At 37.5% G+C, this 19,802-nt stretch overlaps 2 protein-coding genes across 13 annotated transcripts in view; one reads left to right on the plus strand and one right to left on the minus strand.

The window, feature by feature from the left end:
- Positions 1 to 19,802, plus strand: part of LOC110464274 (nephrin-like) — a 376,492-nt gene that overhangs the window by 141,743 nt on the left and 214,947 nt on the right. For all 12 annotated transcript variants that reach the window (XM_021519388.1, XM_021519399.1, XM_021519401.1 and 9 more), the window contains one exon: positions 15,189 to 15,223. The gene's annotated coding sequence lies outside the window, so the exon portion shown is untranslated. The remainder of the gene's footprint in view (positions 1 to 15,188; positions 15,224 to 19,802) is intronic.
- Positions 1,700 to 19,802, minus strand: part of LOC110464284 (skin secretory protein xP2-like) — a 31,160-nt gene continuing 13,057 nt past the window's right edge. Inside the window, exons 2-3 of the mRNA XM_021519415.1 lie at positions 5,782 to 6,412; positions 1,700 to 1,931 (exon numbers count right to left, since the gene is read on the minus strand). Coding sequence (XP_021375090.1) covers positions 1,700 to 1,931; positions 5,782 to 6,412 — 863 coding nt within the window. The remainder of the gene's footprint in view (positions 1,932 to 5,781; positions 6,413 to 19,802) is intronic.

Below are 19,802 nucleotides of genomic sequence, written 5' to 3' on the forward strand. Positions count from 1 at the left end.
AAAAAAAAAAAAAAAAAAAAAAAAAAAAAATATGGACAAAAAACTAAATGCAAGGAATATTTTATCAATTTCAAAATTCTAATATGACTGAAAAATTTGGAGTCTTTATCCAAACCATGGAGACTTGGACTATTAATTTCTCATGGTATATTTTACCAACTCTAAACAATATTGAAATTTCATCCTTTATTGTTTTCGATCAGAAAGAGGGTACAAAAACCTCACATTTCTCTTTTAGAGAGAGAATTTAACCCCAATTGTAAGACGAAAGGGCCTTGTTTGTGACCTTGTGACCTACGACCATGACTAGACAGAGGCACAATTGTCCTGGTGACGAGGACTCCTAACTCAGACTTCAGCCAGGAAATGATGTTGTTGAAGCCGTACAAGCTCAGATGACCTCTATTGAAATGTACTTTATCACTCTTATATTATTGACCGCTTATGGTCAGTGCCTGGGGCAAGTTAACCGGTTGTTAGTGGTTTTTGCCACGTTAAGTCGCTAAGCTGATGGTGGTGATGCAATTTGACTGTTGTCTGACCATAGAGGAGGAGAAGCTTGAAATATGTCTCCAAGTCAATTTGGACCTCGTAAGAACCAGTTATCAAAAACATGTTAGATTTGATATGATTTTCTGCATCAAATCTTTCACCAGCATCAAAACATTGTCAATACGATTAAACCTGTCTAATTAACCCCTAAATATTCTGACATATACAATCTGACCCCTGTGTATCCTGATATTGTGGGCAATCAGAACCCTGAGTATTCTGATATTGTTGCCAATCTAACCTCGGAGTGTTTCGACATCTTATCGAAGATATGAAGATATCTTCATTCCACCTCTGAGTTGAATTCAGCATTAATACAATAATATAAATATATCATTCTGAAGCAGCTTTGTTTTCATTATCTAAACTGATAACATCTCCTTTTCTGTGGTGGAAGTTGTCGACCAAAAACCAACAGGATGCCCTCAGGAATTTATGAAATCTTTGATGGAAAAAATTCAAAATTTTACTAAAAGCATTTGTGTTAAATTTTCAAAATTTCTGGGGTTCCCTCTTTTAAGTCAAATTTTCTTTTAGCCTGTGATAAAATATATCAGTGTGACCCTTGAATAAAATTGGATCAATAAATGAAATTATCTGATATCATTTGGGCAGGTTGGACCTTAAGCTGATTAGCCTCGTTATCTCCCCACTATAAATCTCGCTAATTACCAAATACCGCCCAAGCAATGAGTTCACACACACCGATTGGTAAATATGTTCAGTTCTGATGAATTTAATCAAGACTGGTCTTTCAACCTGTCTGAGAATTTCATTAAAGTCACTGTCATCCATTTAGAATTTTATCCCAATCAAACTTCAACAAGCATGGGGAGCTTTCCAAAAATACAAAAATTGTTCTATTTGTCCTGTTGTCTTAATGTAAAAATGTTTGCTTAACTTTAATTTCATTTAAAAAAATTGTTGTTATCAAAGGAAGTCTCTAAGGTGTTATAAAAATAGCTTATTTTTAAATAAAAAAACAATTAAAGGTATGATGTTAAATTGTCGATTAGTATGTATAAAGCTGACCAATCTTACAGAAGATGACACCAGGTCAGTAATGAGTGTATTATACGACAAATAAGGTTGTGGATTAATTACAGACTTCCAGGATCTGCCAGCATCTGTCACTGGCTCTACACCTTCATTGTACATCACCACTCCCATCGTCAGCCACCCTGTCAGTGTCGTCAGCCACCCTGTCAGTGTCGTCAGCCACCCTGTCAGTGTCGTCAGCCACCCTGTCAGTGCCGTCAGCCACCCTGTCAGTGCCGTCAGCCACCCTGTCAGTGCAGTCAGCCACCCTGTCAGTGCAGTCAGCCACCCTGTCAGTGCCGTCAGCCACCCTGTCAGTGCCGTCAGCCCCGGACTTTCCTCTTCAGCCGACACAATAGTTGTTTAATCTATGAAGTTCACAGTACTGGTATAAATGTATGACAATTCTTGCTGGGAACGATTAACTCGGATGACTGGGGATTATAAGAAGTTAATATAATATATCATCATCAAAATTTGTATTAAAAGTCATAAAACATATGCTTACAATTTTTAAAAATGTTCAAGTGTGACAACTAAAGTAACAATGGAAGGTTAATCAAAGTTAAAAACAGATTAACGTTTTGTATCCTGGAAAGTCATAAAAACCCTCTAATGAGCTAACTTGTCTGTATCGCAAGATTTCTTGTGTATCTGAAGAGGGAGGTAAACAGAACATCCAGATGGTCCAATATTCTAATGAGTTCGACAGGTGGTAGTCGGTTGGAGGTAAATAGAAGATCCGTTTGATGAGGTTTTCAGGTGGAGACTGTTTGGAGGGTGTCGGTGCATGACCTACAAGGTGACAAGTTTGTCATAGTTATATGTCTACTTCCTGTAGTTGTGGGAGGTCAAGGTTGGCAGAGGTCATATGTATGTTTAGGGTGGAGAACATCTGTACTTTATATTAGTAATGGACACCATTGTTATACTGATGTATGTGATGGGAGGTTTAGAAGAGGTGGTGATTGGGGGGGGGGGCAACATTGGAACTCATGGGGGGTTTAGCCCTCCAGGGGTTTTATTTGAGGGAACTAAAGGATTATACCGCCTCCCTCTGTCCTTCTTGACACACTTTGTCCCTCCAAGAATTAAAAAAAAATTGGTTTCTTAAGTACTTGGGTAAATTTTTGGTTGCATACTAAAACAAGTAACTGTATCCTTTATTTTGACCTCTGACCATTGATTGAAAAAGTCAAAGCAAAGCAAAAAGGGTATACTTTATACATTAAACCATCTAGGAATACCAAACATGGTACAGGCACACATTTTGGGTCGGCACAGTGGAGTGTATCATTCAAAAAGTAGGTCACAATGACCTTTGGTCTCTTAATTGGTAAAAGGTTTTACTTGAACGTGAGTTTTATACTGTAAGACCATTTCAAAAATGCCAGAGTGAATACTGAAACAGGTAGAGTGTCATGCAATAAAAGTAGGTCACTGTGACCTCATCCTGACCTTTACTTTACCTTTAACCTGTATTTTAGCGAACAGTTCTGTCTTGAACATTATTATAATACATTGATATATCCAACATAATCTGGAAAATGTTTAAGAAATGGTAAAGTAGGAAAAAACATTCTCCTATGAAAGTGATTAAATAGGATTCATAAAAAAATTAAGATAATGCCTATTGTTTCTCTGAAGACTTTCTGGGTGATAAGATAACTGTAATATATTGTTTTTTTAGGTCACCTGAGCTTAAGCTCAAGTGACCTATTGCTATCCGTTTTAGTCCGTCGTCGTCCGTCGTCCGTTAACATTTTACATTTCAAACTTAAAGTCAAGTTCTGCTGGGCAGATTGAACTGAAAATTAGTAGGAATGATCGCCTCATGGTCCTGACAAAGTGTTGTTATTTTTTGGGTCGATCAGAACTCCAATATGGCCGCCATGGCCGCCATTTTGAAAAACTATTTCAAACTTAAAGTCAAGTTCTGCTGGGCCGATTGAACTGAAAGCTAGTAGGAATGATCAACTCATGGTCCTGACAAAGTGTTGTTATTTTTTGGGTCGATCAGAACTCCAATATGGCCGCCATGGCCGCCATTTTGAAAATCTATTTCAAACTTAAAGTCAAGTTCTGCTGGGCCGATTGAACTGAAAATTGGTAGGAATGATCGCCTTATGGTCCTGACGAAGTGTTGTTATTTTTCGGGTCGATCAGAAATCCAATATGGCCGCAACGGCCGCCATTTTGAAAACCTATTTCAAACTTAAAGTCAAGTTCTGCTGGGCAGATTGAACTGAAAATTAGTAGGAATGATCGCCTCATGGTCCTGACAAAGTGTTGTTATTTTTCGGGTCGATCAGAAATCCAATATGGCCGCCACGGCCGCCATTTTGAAAATAGCTATTTCAAACTTAAAGTCAAGTTCTGCTGGGCAGATTGAACTGAAAATTAGTAGGAATGATCGCCTCATGGTCCTGACAAAGTGTTGTTATTTTTCGGGTCGATCAGAAATCCAATATGGCCGCCACGGCCGCCATTTTGAAAATAGCTATTTCAAACTTAAAGTCAAGTTCTGCTGGGCAGATTGAACTGAAAATTAGTAGGAATGATCGCCTCATGGTCCTGACAAAGTGTTGTTATTTTTCAGGTCAATCAGATGGGCCTCTTGTTTTAGCTACATTCAATTTCATTGCTTTCCAAAAAATAAAAAATAAAAATCCTTCCCCAGTGAAGTAAAAGCTATGTCAGGTGAAAATGATCGAATGAGATAGATTTGTCACTTAAAACAGGGATTAGATTTCTAAGTTGTTTGGAGCTCCTTATGACATTTGTATGACCTTGACATCATTCTGTAGGTTAAGGTGTAACAGCAGTTATTGTGTTAGATAATACTTCTGGGAAATATCGGAGAAATCATTTACGTGAGGAGATTGTTATGTTTGTGTAGTGTCCACCAAGTACATCTACTATGAATCAAAAATTGGAACAAACTTCTAGTAATTTGCTTAAAAAGTAAACTTGTGATGGGAAGTGCTGCCTCTTATTCCCAAGGTTGTAATATGTTTCTTGTACATTTTTTATGTATCTTTCGATCATGGATATTAAAAAAAATATATGTAAAAAATTATATGAATTCCTTGTGAAGTTCCATATGAAGTAGGAGTAATTGTGGGAATGGGATCTCCCCAGGCCTGTTCATTATTGATACACAGCACTTGTGCCGTCGCCAAACTCTGATCTCAAGCATATAGCAACACCCGATTTCCATCTCACTGTCATTTTTGGGTGTGCAAATCATTGATTCTCTCCATTATCATAACACCGCTAAGGAATCTCCAGATTCAAGCACCAAGACGACTTGATTGTATCCATTCATCGGCATGGCGACCAGGTTTCTGAGAAGAAGCACCTGATTTCAAGGCCATCTGCTGGTGTTATGAATTCTTGCTGGATGACATAAATTCTTGTTTCTTCTTCCTCGACAGCAAATAAGCCAAAATGAATTGCTGGTATTTTGGCTACGCTTTAAGAGTTTCATTTTTGAAATATTGGAGGAATTTGTACAGACGACATTAACAGTTTGTAAGAGAGCGGTATTGTCGGAAATATTTTGCGAGTCAGAACTGATGCTACTTACTAGGCATACTGGTGCCACCATACTTTTTACTAATATCAAACTCTGGGGAGTGCCAAGCTTCCCAGGAACTACTTATATTGCGTATGAAATATTAAAAATGTGGGCTTCCTGTTTTAAATGAGATTGAGAATGGTAGGCAACTCCCCGTGGTGAGTAACAGGATTTGTAAGCTTTATAATCTCACGAAAGGTTATCACTATAGTTTTGTGCCAAAATTCAGGATTAAATTGTTCCAAGATTTTTTTCTTTAACAGAACTATTTTATCCCTGTTTAGGGAAGTTAAATCCGTAACTTTAAAGCATTATGTGTTTGGAGTTGCCTACCATCCGTTCAATTTTATTTTTTTNACTCAGGTGACCGTTTAGGCCCATGGGCCTCTTGTTTTATTTATTTTGTGATCCAAACTGGAATTGTAGAAGAAAATTGAAAATTGAGAAAGAAAGAAAGAACACGTTTGTTGGAAAAGGTGATAAGTAAACAGATTTGTACAAGTTTAGATATTGGGTTTTGAGGCCAAAATCCACCATTATGTTTTTTTTTATATTGTAGTTAGATAGAAATGTTTTGAATAAAGTTCCCTGCTAAATGCACCTCATCTGACACAGAGCTTTCATTGCTGTATAAAGGAGGGATGGGGCTGCTGCCCTTTGGAGCAGAGGGATGGGGCTGCTGTCCTTTGGAGCAGAGGGACGGGGCTGCTGTCCTTTGGAGCAGAGGGATGGGGCTGCTGTCCTTTGGAGCAGAGGGATGGGGCTGCTGTCCTTTGGAGCAGTGGAGCAGAGGGATAGGGCTGCTGTCCTTTGGAGCAGAGGGACGGGGCTGCTGTCCTTTGGGGCAGAGGGACGGGGCTGCTGTCCTTGGGAGCAGAGGGATGGGGCTGCTGTCTTTTGGAGAAGAGGGATGGGGCCGCTGTCCTTTGGAGCAGAGGAATGGGGCTGCTGTCCTTTGGAGCAGTGGGGCAGGGGGATAGGGCTGCTGTCCTTTGGAGCAGAGGGCTGGGGCTGCTGTCCTTTGGAGCAGTGGGGCAGGGGGATAGGGCTGCTGTCCTTTGGAGCAGAGGGCTGGGGCTGCTGTCCTTTGGAGCAGTGGAGCAGGGGGATAGGGCTGCTGTCCTTTGGAGCAGAGGGATGGGGCTGCTGTCCTTTGGAGCAGAGGGATGGGGCTGCAGTCCTTTGGAGCAGAGGGATGGGGCTCAAAAGGGGAAATGGGGCAAGAAACTTTTAGCTTTTCTTCTAGAGCAAAATAGGATATCTATTAACAAAAACTGGTAATAGATTTATCACATCAGGAGAAGACACGGGTGTTTGAGATTGCCCGGTATAAGGTAGTTTCTCGTTTATAAATGATTTCTGGCAGCCTTTTCAGAAAAAAATCATATAAACATTAAAGTACTATAAACATAGGAACTTAAGTATTAATGTTATCTTTTACTTTACTTGACAATCAAACAAATACGGCAATTTAGCATACCTGGCAACTCTTCCTATTTAGGAGGGAGAGTCTCAGTTACACTAATAGCTGATTGTCAGGGATGTACAGTTGTACTGGCCTAATGCCCTAGGTGGGTTACACTAATAGCTGATTGTCAGGGATATACGTTGTACTGGCCTAATGGCCTGGGTCGGTTACACTAATAGCTGATTGTCAGGGGTGTACAGTTGTACTGGCCTAATGCCCTAGGTCGGTTACACAAATAGCTGATTGTTAGGGATGTAGTTGTACTGGCCTAATGTCCTAGGTGGGTTACACTAATAGCTGATTGTAAGGGATATACAGTTGTACTGGCCTAATGTCCTAGGTGGGTTACACTAATAGCTGATTGTAAGGGATATACAGTTGTACTGGCCTAATGTCCTAGGTGGGTTACACTAATAGCTGATTGTCAAGGATGTACAGTTGTACTGGCCTAATGCCCTAGGTAGGTTACACTAATAGCTGATTGTCAGGGATGTACAGTTCTACTGGCCTAATGCCCTAGGTGGGTTACACTAAAAGCTGATTGTCAGGGATATACGTTGTACTGGCCTAATGGCCTTGGTCGGTTACACTAATAGCTGATTGTCAGGGGTGTACAGTTGTACTGGCCTAATGCCCTAGGTAGGTTACACTAATAGCTGATTGTCAGGGATGTACAGTTGTACCGGCCTAATGCCCTAGGTGGGTTACACTAATAACTGATTGTCAGGGATGTACAGTTGTACTGGCCTTATGCCCTAGGTGGGTTACACTAATAGCTGATTGTTAGGGATGTACAGCTGTACTGGCCTAATGCCCTAGGTAGGTTACACTAATAGCTGATTGTCAGGGATGTACAGTTCTACTGGCCTAATGCCCTAGGTGGGTTACACTAATAGCTGATTGTCAAGGATGTACAGTTGTACTGGCCTAATGCCCTAGGTCGGTTACACAAATAGCTGATTGTTAGGGATGTAGTTGTACTGGCCTAATGTCCTAGGTGGGTTACACTAATAGCTGATTGTCAGGGATATACAGTTGTACTGGCCTAATGCCCTAGGTCAGTTTCACTAATAGCTGATTGTTAGGGATGTAGTTGTACTGGCCTAATGCCCTAGGTGGGTTACACTAATAGCTGATTGTCAGGGATGTACAGTTGTACTGGCCTAATGCCCTAGGTCAATTACACTAATAGCTGATTGTCAGGGATGTAGTTGTACTGGCCTATGCCCTAGGTCGAAAGATTTGATATTAGGACTTATTCAACTTTTCAATTTTATTTCAGTAATTTTCTTAAAAATCTCTAGCTATGTTATTTGCCCACCCCCAACTGCAATCTTAATTTCAACACAAAATGTGTCAAGTTTGGTTAGTTTGTGTGTTACATCCTATCAACAGCTTGGGTCATTTAAGGACGACACGCCAGGTTTTCTATGTGTCAAGAGTATGCTAAGTAAAATAAATTAAATTAGTGAAAATCTTTCCAATGGAAACACTGGTTTGTTTGGTGTTTGTCGACATTCCAGCTTCCTTTCTACGAAGCAAATCGTACAATGGGCGATATGCCTTACTCCTCCATAGCATGAGGCTATCAGTTATAATCCAGCCGGGTGTTGGGTTGATGATGATGTTTGTGTATCTATTCTATAATATCATGTAATCTCTAACTGGAAGTGTGAGAACAGGCTTATTACAAGACAATGAAAACAAAAATTTGTTCCCTACTTCCGGTGAGTATATATAACAAATCTCTCCAGGTTAAGAAAAGGGTGTGAGAAATTTCTTTCTTGTATCCCATTTCACATGCATGATGTCACGATTGGACAACAATGACATCACTAAATCTGAACATTCTAATGCTGGGATGTGAAAATTGCAACACGTTTTGGTGTTTCTAAGCAAATTTTAGTGATTAGAATGACAGCCTTGGGTTTTACCAAATTTGAAAACCCCTTTGGTGAAATGTACCTGTCCTACTCGCCTGTGTATGGAAGAGTCTTATAATTATACATTTCTATATGTACCAGACATAGATATGGGTAGGCCTCTCACTGAGTGAGGACTTATTGCTGGATGAAATTGTAAGTTCTAATTTGGATGTTTCCCAGCATAATATTGCTTCAAGTTGTACTGGTAACTTATAATAAGGGTTTATTTTGATTTCAACTGAATGTTATGATTTTCAGTTTACATGGTTTGTTGAGTTGTCGACATTCTGTACAAGATTTCATTTAAATAAATACCTTAAATAAAGATACACACTCAAACTCATCTGTGAAGAACACCTAAAGGATAAATAAATGTAGCCCTTAAATCACTATTTAAGAAAGAAGATATTTGGAGAATTCCTTAACTCATTCACCCCTGAAATTTCATTATGAACTATTCCAACCTATGAATTGGGAGAGTTCAAATGTGTCTTCAGGGGTGAATGAGTTAAGTGATTGTTATAGGCAGTTGGTCTTTATATGAAGGTGGTCTTTATAGAGAGGAATGTAAGAGACAATGTCTTTATGGACACGTGGTCTGAACAAGCAAGTAGTCAGCTTGTGAGACAATCAGTCGTTATAGAAAGTAAGTATTATAGACACGTGGTCTTTATATGCAGGTGGTCTTAATAGACAGGTGATATGTGTATGCAGGTGATCTTTATAGACAAATGGTCTTTATATACAGGTGGTCTTTATAGACAAATTGTCTTTATAGACAGGTGATCTTTATATGCAGGTGGTCTTTATAGACAAATGGTCTTTATAGACAAATTGTCTTTATAGACAGGTGGTATTTATAGACAAATGGTCTTTATATACAGGTGGTCTTTATAGACAGGTGGTATTTATAGACAAATGGTCTTTATAGACAGGTGGTATTTATAGACAGGTGATATGTGTATGCAGGTGATCTTTATAGACAAATGGTCTTTATATACAGGTGGTCTTTATAGACAAATTGTCTTTATAGACAGGTGATCTTTATATGCAGGTGGTCTTTATAGACAAATGGTCTTTATAGACAAATTGTCTTTATAGACAGGTGGTATTTATAGACAAATGGTCTTTATATACAGGTGGTCTTTATAGACAGGTGGTATTTATAGACAAATGGTCTTTATAGACAGGTGGTATTTATAGACAGGTGATATGTGTATGCAGGTGATCTTTATAGACAAATGGTCTTTATATACAGGTGGTCTTTATAGACAAATTGTCTTTATAGACAGGTGATCTTTATATGCAGGTGGTCTTTATAGACAAATGGTCTTTATAGACAGGTGGTATTTATAGACAAATGGTCTTTATAGACAGGTGACTTTTAACTGAGGCAGATTTTACTATGTTGTATGTCTAAATCCGTGTCTAAATGTCTAGATGTCTAAAATATCCAGGAAATACTTGGGTCTAGTCTCAGTGTGAACTAAATCACAACTATATCTCTTGTATTACTGTATATATTGAGCAATAAGCCCTCGTCTGGTAAAATAGACGTTCATATCTATTGCATTTCAGTAGACATGCCAAGAAATGTTATTCCAGTCCTGTTAAAAGCCCACACCCTTCTGTAAGTCCAAGACTTTGTGTTGATCCACTGTTTTTTTTGCAGGATAAATACAGTATATGATTATCAGTTCCAAAACGTTCAGGAAATAAAAAATGGTGAAAAGGGTGGTCCCTCCCAGGCAGGTAGTGACATTATGTAACCTTTGTAATGTTAATCTTAATTTACATACCAGATAGCCAAACTGAACACAAATGTAAGAAACACTGACGGAAGTTAGCGTCAATTAATCGCTACTAGTGAAATATGTTATCCTCATTACAACTCCCAGGTTGTAAGAGGAGGGTAACAGAACAGCCTAATAGTTTAGCGTAAAATTCAGTGTCGGGATGGTTTAGTTTACAATTGGTACTTGGTATAGGAGTAGGTATGGGGAGGGTTACGGAACAGCCTAATAGTTTTGTGTAAAATTCAGTGTTGGGATGGTTTAGTGTAATGCTCGTATTGGGTAGAGGGGTATTAGGAGGGTTACAGAACAGCCTAATTGTTTGGAGTATAGTATAAAACTCAATATGGGGTGATATGGCCGGGGGTTGGTGAAAGAGAAATGTACGTGCCACAAAAACAGATAATTGTTCTCTTGATCGATTGTTAGCTTACTTCTTCTCAATAACCAAAGGCCTAGGGTACTGATATTGGACATGTAGCATGCTGGGATGAAGGGGTACCAAGTTTGTTTAAATGAATGACCTTTACCCACTTCCAAGGTCACAGGGGTCAAATATCTTAAAATCTTCAAACAACTTCTTCTCAATAGCCAAAAGGCCAAGGGTACTGAAATTGGGCATGTAGCATGCTGGGATGAAGGGCTACCAAGTTTGTTCAAATTAATGACTGACCAACTTTCAACCTAATGTCCTTGTTCGACATTCGAGGTCACAGGCGTCATATGTTTAAATCTTTTAATAGGTTCTTATGAATGAAACACTGATATTCTGCCTGTAGCTGTTATTTAGTCCACTATTAAGATTACAAGTGTGAGATTAATACCAGGTGAGCGATGCAGGCCCATTGGGCCTCTTGTTGTAGCTGTGAGGTGATACTGGGAAGGAGAAGGGAGATGAAAAAAAGGGGTAGAGGCAATGGTAGATGATACAGAAGGGGAAAAGGAGTGAGAGACTGGAATTACAGATTGTGTGTAACAGACAATGGTAGCTGATCTGGGGGAGGGAAGGAAAGAGGAATAAGGACAAATACAGGATGTGTTACAGACAATGGTAGTTGATCTGGGGGAGGGAAGGAAAGAGGACAAATACAGGTTGTGTTACAGACAATGGTAGCTGATCTGGGGGAGGGAAGGAAAGAGGAATAAGGACAAATACAGGATGTGTTACAGACAATGGTAGCTGATCTGGGGGAGGGAAGGAAAGAGGAATAAGGACAAATACAGGTTGTGTTACAGACAATGGTAGCTGATCTGGGGGAGGGAAGGAAAGAGGAATAAGGACAAATACAGGATGTGTTACAGACAATGATAGTTGATCTGGGGGATGGAAGGAAAGAGGACAAATACAGGTTGTGTTACAGACAATGGTAGCTGATCTGGGGGAGGGAAGGAAAGAGGAATAAGGACAAATACAGGATGTGTTACAGACAATGGTAGCTGATCTGGGGGAGGGAAGGAAAGAGGAATAAGGACAAATACAGGATGTGTTACAGACAATGGTAGCTGATCTGAGGGATGGAAGGAAACAGGAATAAGGACGAATACAGGTTGTGTTACAGACAATGGTAGCTGATCTGGGGGATGGAAGGAAAAAGGAATAAGGACGAATACAGGGTGTATTACAGACAAAGGTAGCTGATCTGGGGGAGGGAAGGAAAGAATGAATTCAGGATGTATTACAATGGCCGTTTGTTGGCCTATGGTGTTACTTTGTTTGGTGTAGCTGTTGAGGCGATTGCCTACCTGATGGATGGCACACTTTGAGGGGTATATCATAAGTCTGTGAGAGATGATGACTATAACAGACGGCCCACATAGACTTTAACCTTGGTCTAACATATTCAATTAGCTTAATTATAGAAACATAATCGATAACAAATTGAAACTTTGTACCAAATCTACTGAAATTTTCACTATTTGTTTTACAACCTGAACTCAAAAATCAAATTTTATATACAGATCAGTGTTTTCGACACAGTTTTATGTACGTAAGAAAAGGTATTTTATTGGCTCTAAGTTGACAATACTTTTGAATACTATAGCTGTAGTTACAATGAGTTAAATATAATCTGTCAATCACCTATCCCGCCCGCATCACAACATCTTTCCATCTGATATTCACACAAGTCTTTACAACCCGCAAGGTTTAGAAATGTTTTTAAATTTTAAAACAACTTTACTGTTATGTAATATTTTAATGTTATGTTACTAAAACATCTTACTTTGAATTACATCTGAAATTTAGTTAAAATATTCAACCTGTCTAACAAGACCAATATAACAACACCTTTCTTCAGAGAAGCCATTATTTTATGTCTTCTATAGATGGAACTAGCAGGGAGATAATGTTAATCCTCCAAATATAAATAATATCTCTTACACAATTCAGTATTGGAAACATGACTCCTTCATGTCAAATGAGTTTTCCATCTAGAAACTGGTAGTCAATTTCACTCAAACAAATTGCAAAATATGTTTACTTAAAATGATGGTAAGCTTGCCATACTTTGAGAATCTTGACTGAAGTAGCATGGCTTTAAAAACAAACATGCAAAGAAGCCAGAAACTGGTCTTTTGTATGTTTGTTTTGCCCAGATTCCCACACATGGAGATCAGAACTCCCCCAATTATTGTTGTGTGTGCCAATTCCAGATCATTACCATCTTTTTCTCTTCCCCGATGTTTGCTGTCAGATTTGATGAAGTAAAACAAAGAAACAGTTCTGATTTCACTTTGTTTTTCGAAGTCGTGTTGTGCCACTTTGATATTGATTTTGCAGTATAAGCCAGATATCAATCCACAAGTGGAAATATTCCGCTGTTATACATCAATTTTACATCAATTTTACAACAGTAAATGAAAGAAATGTTTTGTAATTTGGCCCGCATGGGATTTTGGCCTTTTCATTTGCACGGTCATCTATCTCAATGAGGCCCATAGCAACAGATCGCCTCTCAAGGACACAGACTTTGTTTGGAGACAGACAAATCACAAGCGTTTATGTCGTACACGGTAATCTGTTCAAGGCCATTATTTCTAACAATGTTGTACCTGGCTTGATATATGGTCTCCGAAGACAAGCTTTTTACGTAAAATATTGTCAAATAAAACATAATTAAACAAGTTGTTTCTTTTAATTAAGGTTATGGCTTTATTTGACCAAATAGTCATTCAAAGACAGTTTTCTTTTCATAAGAGGCATCATAGTCGAGAATCAAAGGCACACTGTCTGACTGGTAGCCCAGCAGAGTTAGTAGACGCTTAAGTGTATGTAGTTCCTTTTCACATGTTGGTTTAAACTTTGTTTTATTCAAATTTTGTTTGACAATACATCGAAGTACATGTTTAATAGAACAGAAAAGGAAACAAAAACAAGTTATGGAAATTTTTTACCTGCTTAATAATAAACTTTTCAACAATAGCTACAAGAATGAAGTAATATGTACAATAGAATAATGTTAAGGTGTTGCTGGCTTGTTTAACAGGTGGTTCAATTGCTACAAGAATGAAGTAATATGTACAATAGAACAATGTTAATATGTTGCTGGCTTGTTTAACAGGGGGTTCAATTGCTACAAGGATGAAGTAATATGTAAAATAGAACAATGTTAAGATGTTGCTGGCTTGTTTAACAGGTGGTTCAATTGGACATTGGTTTTTCACAAGGCAGTTTGCGATTGAAAACACTCGGCTGATGAGATCACTCGGCTCTGATATTTTGTAAAGAAGATTATACGTGTTTGGTTCCCTTTGGATGCAATTTGGGTGTTTAAAGTTTTTAAAAGCCTTCTCCTCATGTACAGTTTATAAGATTTCAACCAAATTTACAAAGAAGCATCCTTGTTTGTGTACAGTGAATCAAATGTTATAAAGAAGGTGTTGTTTCCCTGGGTGCTGTAATGCAGAGCACAAAATGGGATAGTATTGTCCATTTATAGAGCTTTAAATTCTTGGGGAATTTTACCCCCAATCTCTTCAATAGATTATTACTTCACTTTATCTGTAGCCAGTTTTCTCGTGGTAAATTTAACAGATACATTCTCTGGGGTGGCTATGAGTCTAGTCGCTTCTCTGGATGCCTCCAGAGTCTAGCGACTTCTCTTGCCTTCTTCGGAGACTAGCGGTTCCAATTCATAGTCTTTTATGGCTTCTCCATGGATATTAGGAGTCTAGTCGCTTCTCTGGTACTTTCAGAGTCTAGCTGCTTCTCTTGTTTTCTTTGGAGTCTAGCTCGCGCTCTTTATCAAGCTTCTCTGTGACTTCGCAGAGTCTAGCTTCCGTTAAATCTTTATCAAACTTCTCTGTGACTTCGTAGAGTCTAGCTTCTGTTAAAATATTTTGAGAATAATTTGTTACTATTAGTAGGTTATAGAGTGAGTAGCCCCTGATACGCCAAATGTTTACAGTAGGTTTTAGTACTTGTTCTTTGCTTGCACATTCATATCTGTGTCTTAACTCAAGTAATAAGCAGGTTAACTCTTTCATTGTGTGAAGTTATGTATAAACACTATCAATGATATAATGTCATGTCTGTTTAGATATCTAGGTGAAATATACAGGTTCTCTGGGCCTCTTGTTTTCATGAATGGTTCATTTTGCCAGATTTGTTCACAATATTTTCATACTAGGAGGCTTCATTATTGGAGTTAGGGAAAAAAAACTGAAATTAAGGATTTTTAAAAAAACTTTTCGAATGGAAAATCTGAAATTAAGAAATGTCCTCAACAAAAGAACACGAATGTAACTGGATCTGGGGATATTAATGGGATCTGCATATGCTACATTATTGTGAAAGCTTGATTTTACATCAAAATGTGTTATTTCTGTTATAGGTTGTGTTACTGAGAAGACCTCCCCCCGTTATACTGTAAGTACCAGTAGATTTTCTTTCAATTAACTTTCCATTGACCTTGTATTTGTTAAACTGCATGTATGATGATGCTTTTGAACAAATTTAAGCTGATCTTGAAGGTAAGTTCCTTTGGTGTTAAAACATTGACACTTGTTTTGACCTTGAAACCATCTCAAACGACCTTAGGACTAAACAACTGCCACCATTGATTTGGTTGTTCTTATGACGGGTGATCACCTTTGAGCTGAAACATGTTAACACAGGGCTAGAATAAATTGATCTATAACCAAGACTCTGCTGTGTTGTCCACACTCCGTTTGAATTTATTGATGAGCCGTTAGTGGGGACTCTACACTTACTCTTGTGAGCCGTTAGTGGGGACTCTATACTTACTCTTGTGAGCCGTTAGTGGGGACTCTATACTACAAGTCTCAACAGCATCAAGGATCAGCTGGATTGCACCAGATTTTCAACTTCAAAAGTACCTTGTGTTTCCAGCCCCCTAGAGGGATCTAACAACTGTTAATTAACTGTCTGAAACTTAATTATGTTGACCTTGAAACCAACTCAAATGACCGTAGCGACTAAACATGTGTTGACCTTGAAACCAACTCAAATGACCTTAGGGACTGACAACTGTTAGTAAACTGTATTTTTACTTGTGTTGACCTTGAAATTAACTCCAATGACCATTGGCAGTATTAGGGATAGGCAACTGTTGGAAACTTGTGTTGACCTTGAAACCAACTCAAATGACCTTAGAAACTTATATCTGTTCACACCTATATACATAAAATCTCGACACAAACAATAAGTGACAAAACTGGCTTATGGTAAAGAAATTTTGTAACAAATTGTGTTTCATAAATAGGAAAAAGTTAACTTGTGTCTTTGCTTTCTGTTAACAATTGAAGCTGGATGCACATGGTTCCAATGTAGAGTTTTAGGTAGGATAAGACATTTATAGAATTGGTTACATAAAAATTTCCCTCTGAGCCATTGTTTATGGAACTACAATAAATAATGGCAAGAGGGAGTTCACAGATATTACATGCCCTTTACGAAAACAGCTGAGACAAGTTCAACATAACCGTAAGTTACATACCCCTCTTGATAAAAAATGCCACGACAAAATTCTATCGACAAAAAAGAAGAAGCCATAATGCCACAGTAATCCTAAAATTACCCTTTTCACAATCACCTTGACTTAGTAACATAAAGTTGTACCAGACCTTGACTGCACAACAAAAGAGGAAATTATTGGATGTCGGTAGAGGATGATAAAATCTCATCAGCTTCTCTGCTGACCTTTATCTGTGTGTCACAAACTATAGGAAGCAATGAAACTGGTATATTGAAGTCCGTAAATCAGGAAAAACTTCACTATGCATGACCTTGCATCGCAAATTTGGAAATAGTAACGTTCCACGTTTTGAAAATCATATATTGCCTGATGATGTAATATCCTGTCTCCCAGACAAGTGGAACATAAACTTAAGGTCCTACAATAAATCTGACAATGACCTTTGACCCGTTTGTGCTGTGACCTATGACCTTTCAGAGTGGTGACTTCAGACCTGGTATAGTAGAATACAGATGACCAGTGCCAATAGTTTTATCTCTAGTGTTTGTCATTCTACTGGGGAAATTCAGGTTTTCTCCACAAGACTGTAAAATTATTATGCTATAAATCAGAAACTAGTCAATATTTATCAGTCCATGGGTGATTATAAGTAAAGCTTACTTTAATTTTTTATCATTTATTGAATGGTTACAAATGTCTGCCATACATTGAATATGAATTATTCTGACAACAGTTTTCCAATGTTTTGAAGGAGTGTTGCAATCTCTTTTGAAGAAGAAATATAAACTATGGTGAAATCATTTTATATTGCCACTGAATTTTGGTTTTATTGAGAAATTTGGTAAAATGATAATAATTATTACTTGCTTAAGGGCCCATCAAGACAGAAGAATTCTTTAGGGCCAACAAATGGTGGACAAGTTTGTAAAACTACCTTCAGAGAACTTTGACAGAATTGATATATTTAAAAATTGACAAGTATCTTGACATTCTAAGTGAGTCAGCAGTCAAAATAAAATGGCAATATTAATAAAAAAAATTAAGCAGAGAAAGTGATTCATTAGTTTTCTGCGATGGTTACCTAGGAGATGAGACTGCACGACGATCCATGTTCACATCTTGAAAAAAAATATATAAATATTTTGTCAAATCAGCATGTTTTTCTGCTCTTCCCTGTGGTCTTACAATGGGAACATTCATGTGTCGACAGTTGACATTTGTAATTCTGTACAAGACTGTATCTCTCTCTCTCTCTTATATTACAGCTAAAGTACCCAATAGCAAAGGTTCATACAAACTTCAACAGTTTAAAGATACATACAAATTGAAATTCATATTTTCTAATACACATGTCTGGTTTTCAATGAAAAGGAAAGTGCATCATTGAATTCCTATGTACTTGTAAATGAAAGCCGCCATGATTTCTATTTTTTTGCGATTTGTAAGCAGGTATTCTCTCAGAAACAGCTGTCAGACCCACAGGTATCTTTGGAAATCAAATAGTTCCCATTTTTACAGTTCCTGAGCTGATTTAATAAGCGCTGCCAGTAATTGGCTGTAGATATTTGACCTCCGACCTGATTGATTGATCAGGTGTCTGAAGTAATTAATCAGCAGTCATATTTTTGAAAACATATTTAAGGACTTCCCACCCTTTGTAATACACATGTTTTGCTTGTCGTATTTTCGTGTCGTCATTTCCGTATTGCGTATCGGGCATTCCATTACCATAGTGTAAATTATAGTAACACCGGGTAAACAATAGTACATGTGCGTGACGATGATATGTCAACACAATATCGAGACTTAACTTGGAAATGAACTCACAGGAAAACACTGACATATGATCAGACGACTTCAAGAAGGTCGTATATAAGGCACATGGAATGCAGACTGATGTGTTTTGTCACGGACTTAGATAATCTAATTCCGTGGTTTTGTTTACCGACCTCACCTGTACGTATCATGTGCTAACAGTAGTTGTCGAGCGAGTTACGTTCTATCAGATGAATCGGTTCACAAATGCAATTACAATAACTCTGTGAAAATAGTGGTTTGTAAAACATCAAAATTCCTATAAAATGCAAGTGCATGTGCGTGCACGTAAACACGGCATACCATGCGATAGCCTATGGTTACATATGTACCTGACATGTTAATATACCATGCGTAAGCGGGCTATAGAATGATGTCCAAAGTGTACATGATTGGGAGTAATTTTGTTTCATAAAAGAACAGTTAATTGACAATTAAATATAGTAATTTAATTTATTTCCGTCGTTATTGGTATAGTAAAGAAAATGACTGTCATTGTATAAATTCTATGCCTCTGCAAAAAGTTCCAATTTTGTTCAAGGTAGGCAACTCTCACCAGGATCAAAATTATTGTAAAATGTAAAATAAATTAATTATAAAGACTTTGTGTGTATTTGGTTCACTTTTTCACTCTATTTGAATGAAACTATGTGTCCTGTTTGCTTTTATCTTGTATTCAGTAACTTTTATCCATACAATTTCAATAAAAAAAAAAAACGCTTTTCGTAACATTCTGTAGATATTTTATGATAAATAAAATATTCGTAGGGTTGATTAGCAATGTTTCGTTTCATTATGTTATTGTTGTTATAGTTTTGAACAACGCCACACACTCAAAAAATGTGAAAGAGTTGAATTTGACAAAAATTCAATTTTTCAGTATTTTTACAAAAAAATCCCCAGTTTATCGGAATGCTTATAGATTTTCATGAAATCATCTCTACATAGTGACATAACCATTATGTGAAACTTTCTTTGAATTCTGCTGGCTAATTGTGAAAGGGTGGAGCCTGTAGAATCTTAAACTCATTCACCCCTGAAGACAACTTTGAAACCTTCCAATTCAAAGGTTGGAATAGTTCATTATGAAACTCCAGGGGTGAATGAGTTAAACTCATAATTTTTAATGGTAGAAAGGAAAAATATATGAATTTGTCATGATCAAATATGAGAATGGGGTTGACGACATTATAGATAATTGATTTCGGAATGTGAAAAGTAAAACATTGAATTTCAAAACAATGCAATTTATATAAATCAAAATTTTAATCAAGTCACGATTTTACAGAAATTATTTTCACACAGAAAATTGTTCAAATTCAGTTGAAGAATTTGAGCTTGTTGCACCAAAGTCGTTTTACATTCAATCAATTTTAGGGCATTGATTAAAATGTTTAAGTATTTGCAACAGAGTTTGATTTCAAACAAGGAAGAGCAGATTAAACTGTGGTGGATATGAATGAGTAGGCAAAAAGGTGGGAAGAGCGGGCGTCGAGGGAAATCGCAAGTAAAAGCAAAATGACAGGCTATAGATTGAAAATTCAAAATGTCACGACTGAAATTAAATGTGAAATAAAAAGAGTGTAAAATAACATGACAACCACCGAAAGTGTTTTGTCTTAATTTAATTCAGAAACTGTGTGTATTGGATTTTGTCGTTGATTAGTGTAACAGAAATTGACAGTTAGATACCCT

Source organism: Mizuhopecten yessoensis, unplaced genomic scaffold, assembly GCF_002113885.1.
Source record: "Mizuhopecten yessoensis strain PY_sf001 unplaced genomic scaffold, ASM211388v2 scaffold10979, whole genome shotgun sequence".
Taxonomy (NCBI): Eukaryota; Metazoa; Mollusca; class Bivalvia; order Pectinida; family Pectinidae; genus Mizuhopecten; species Mizuhopecten yessoensis.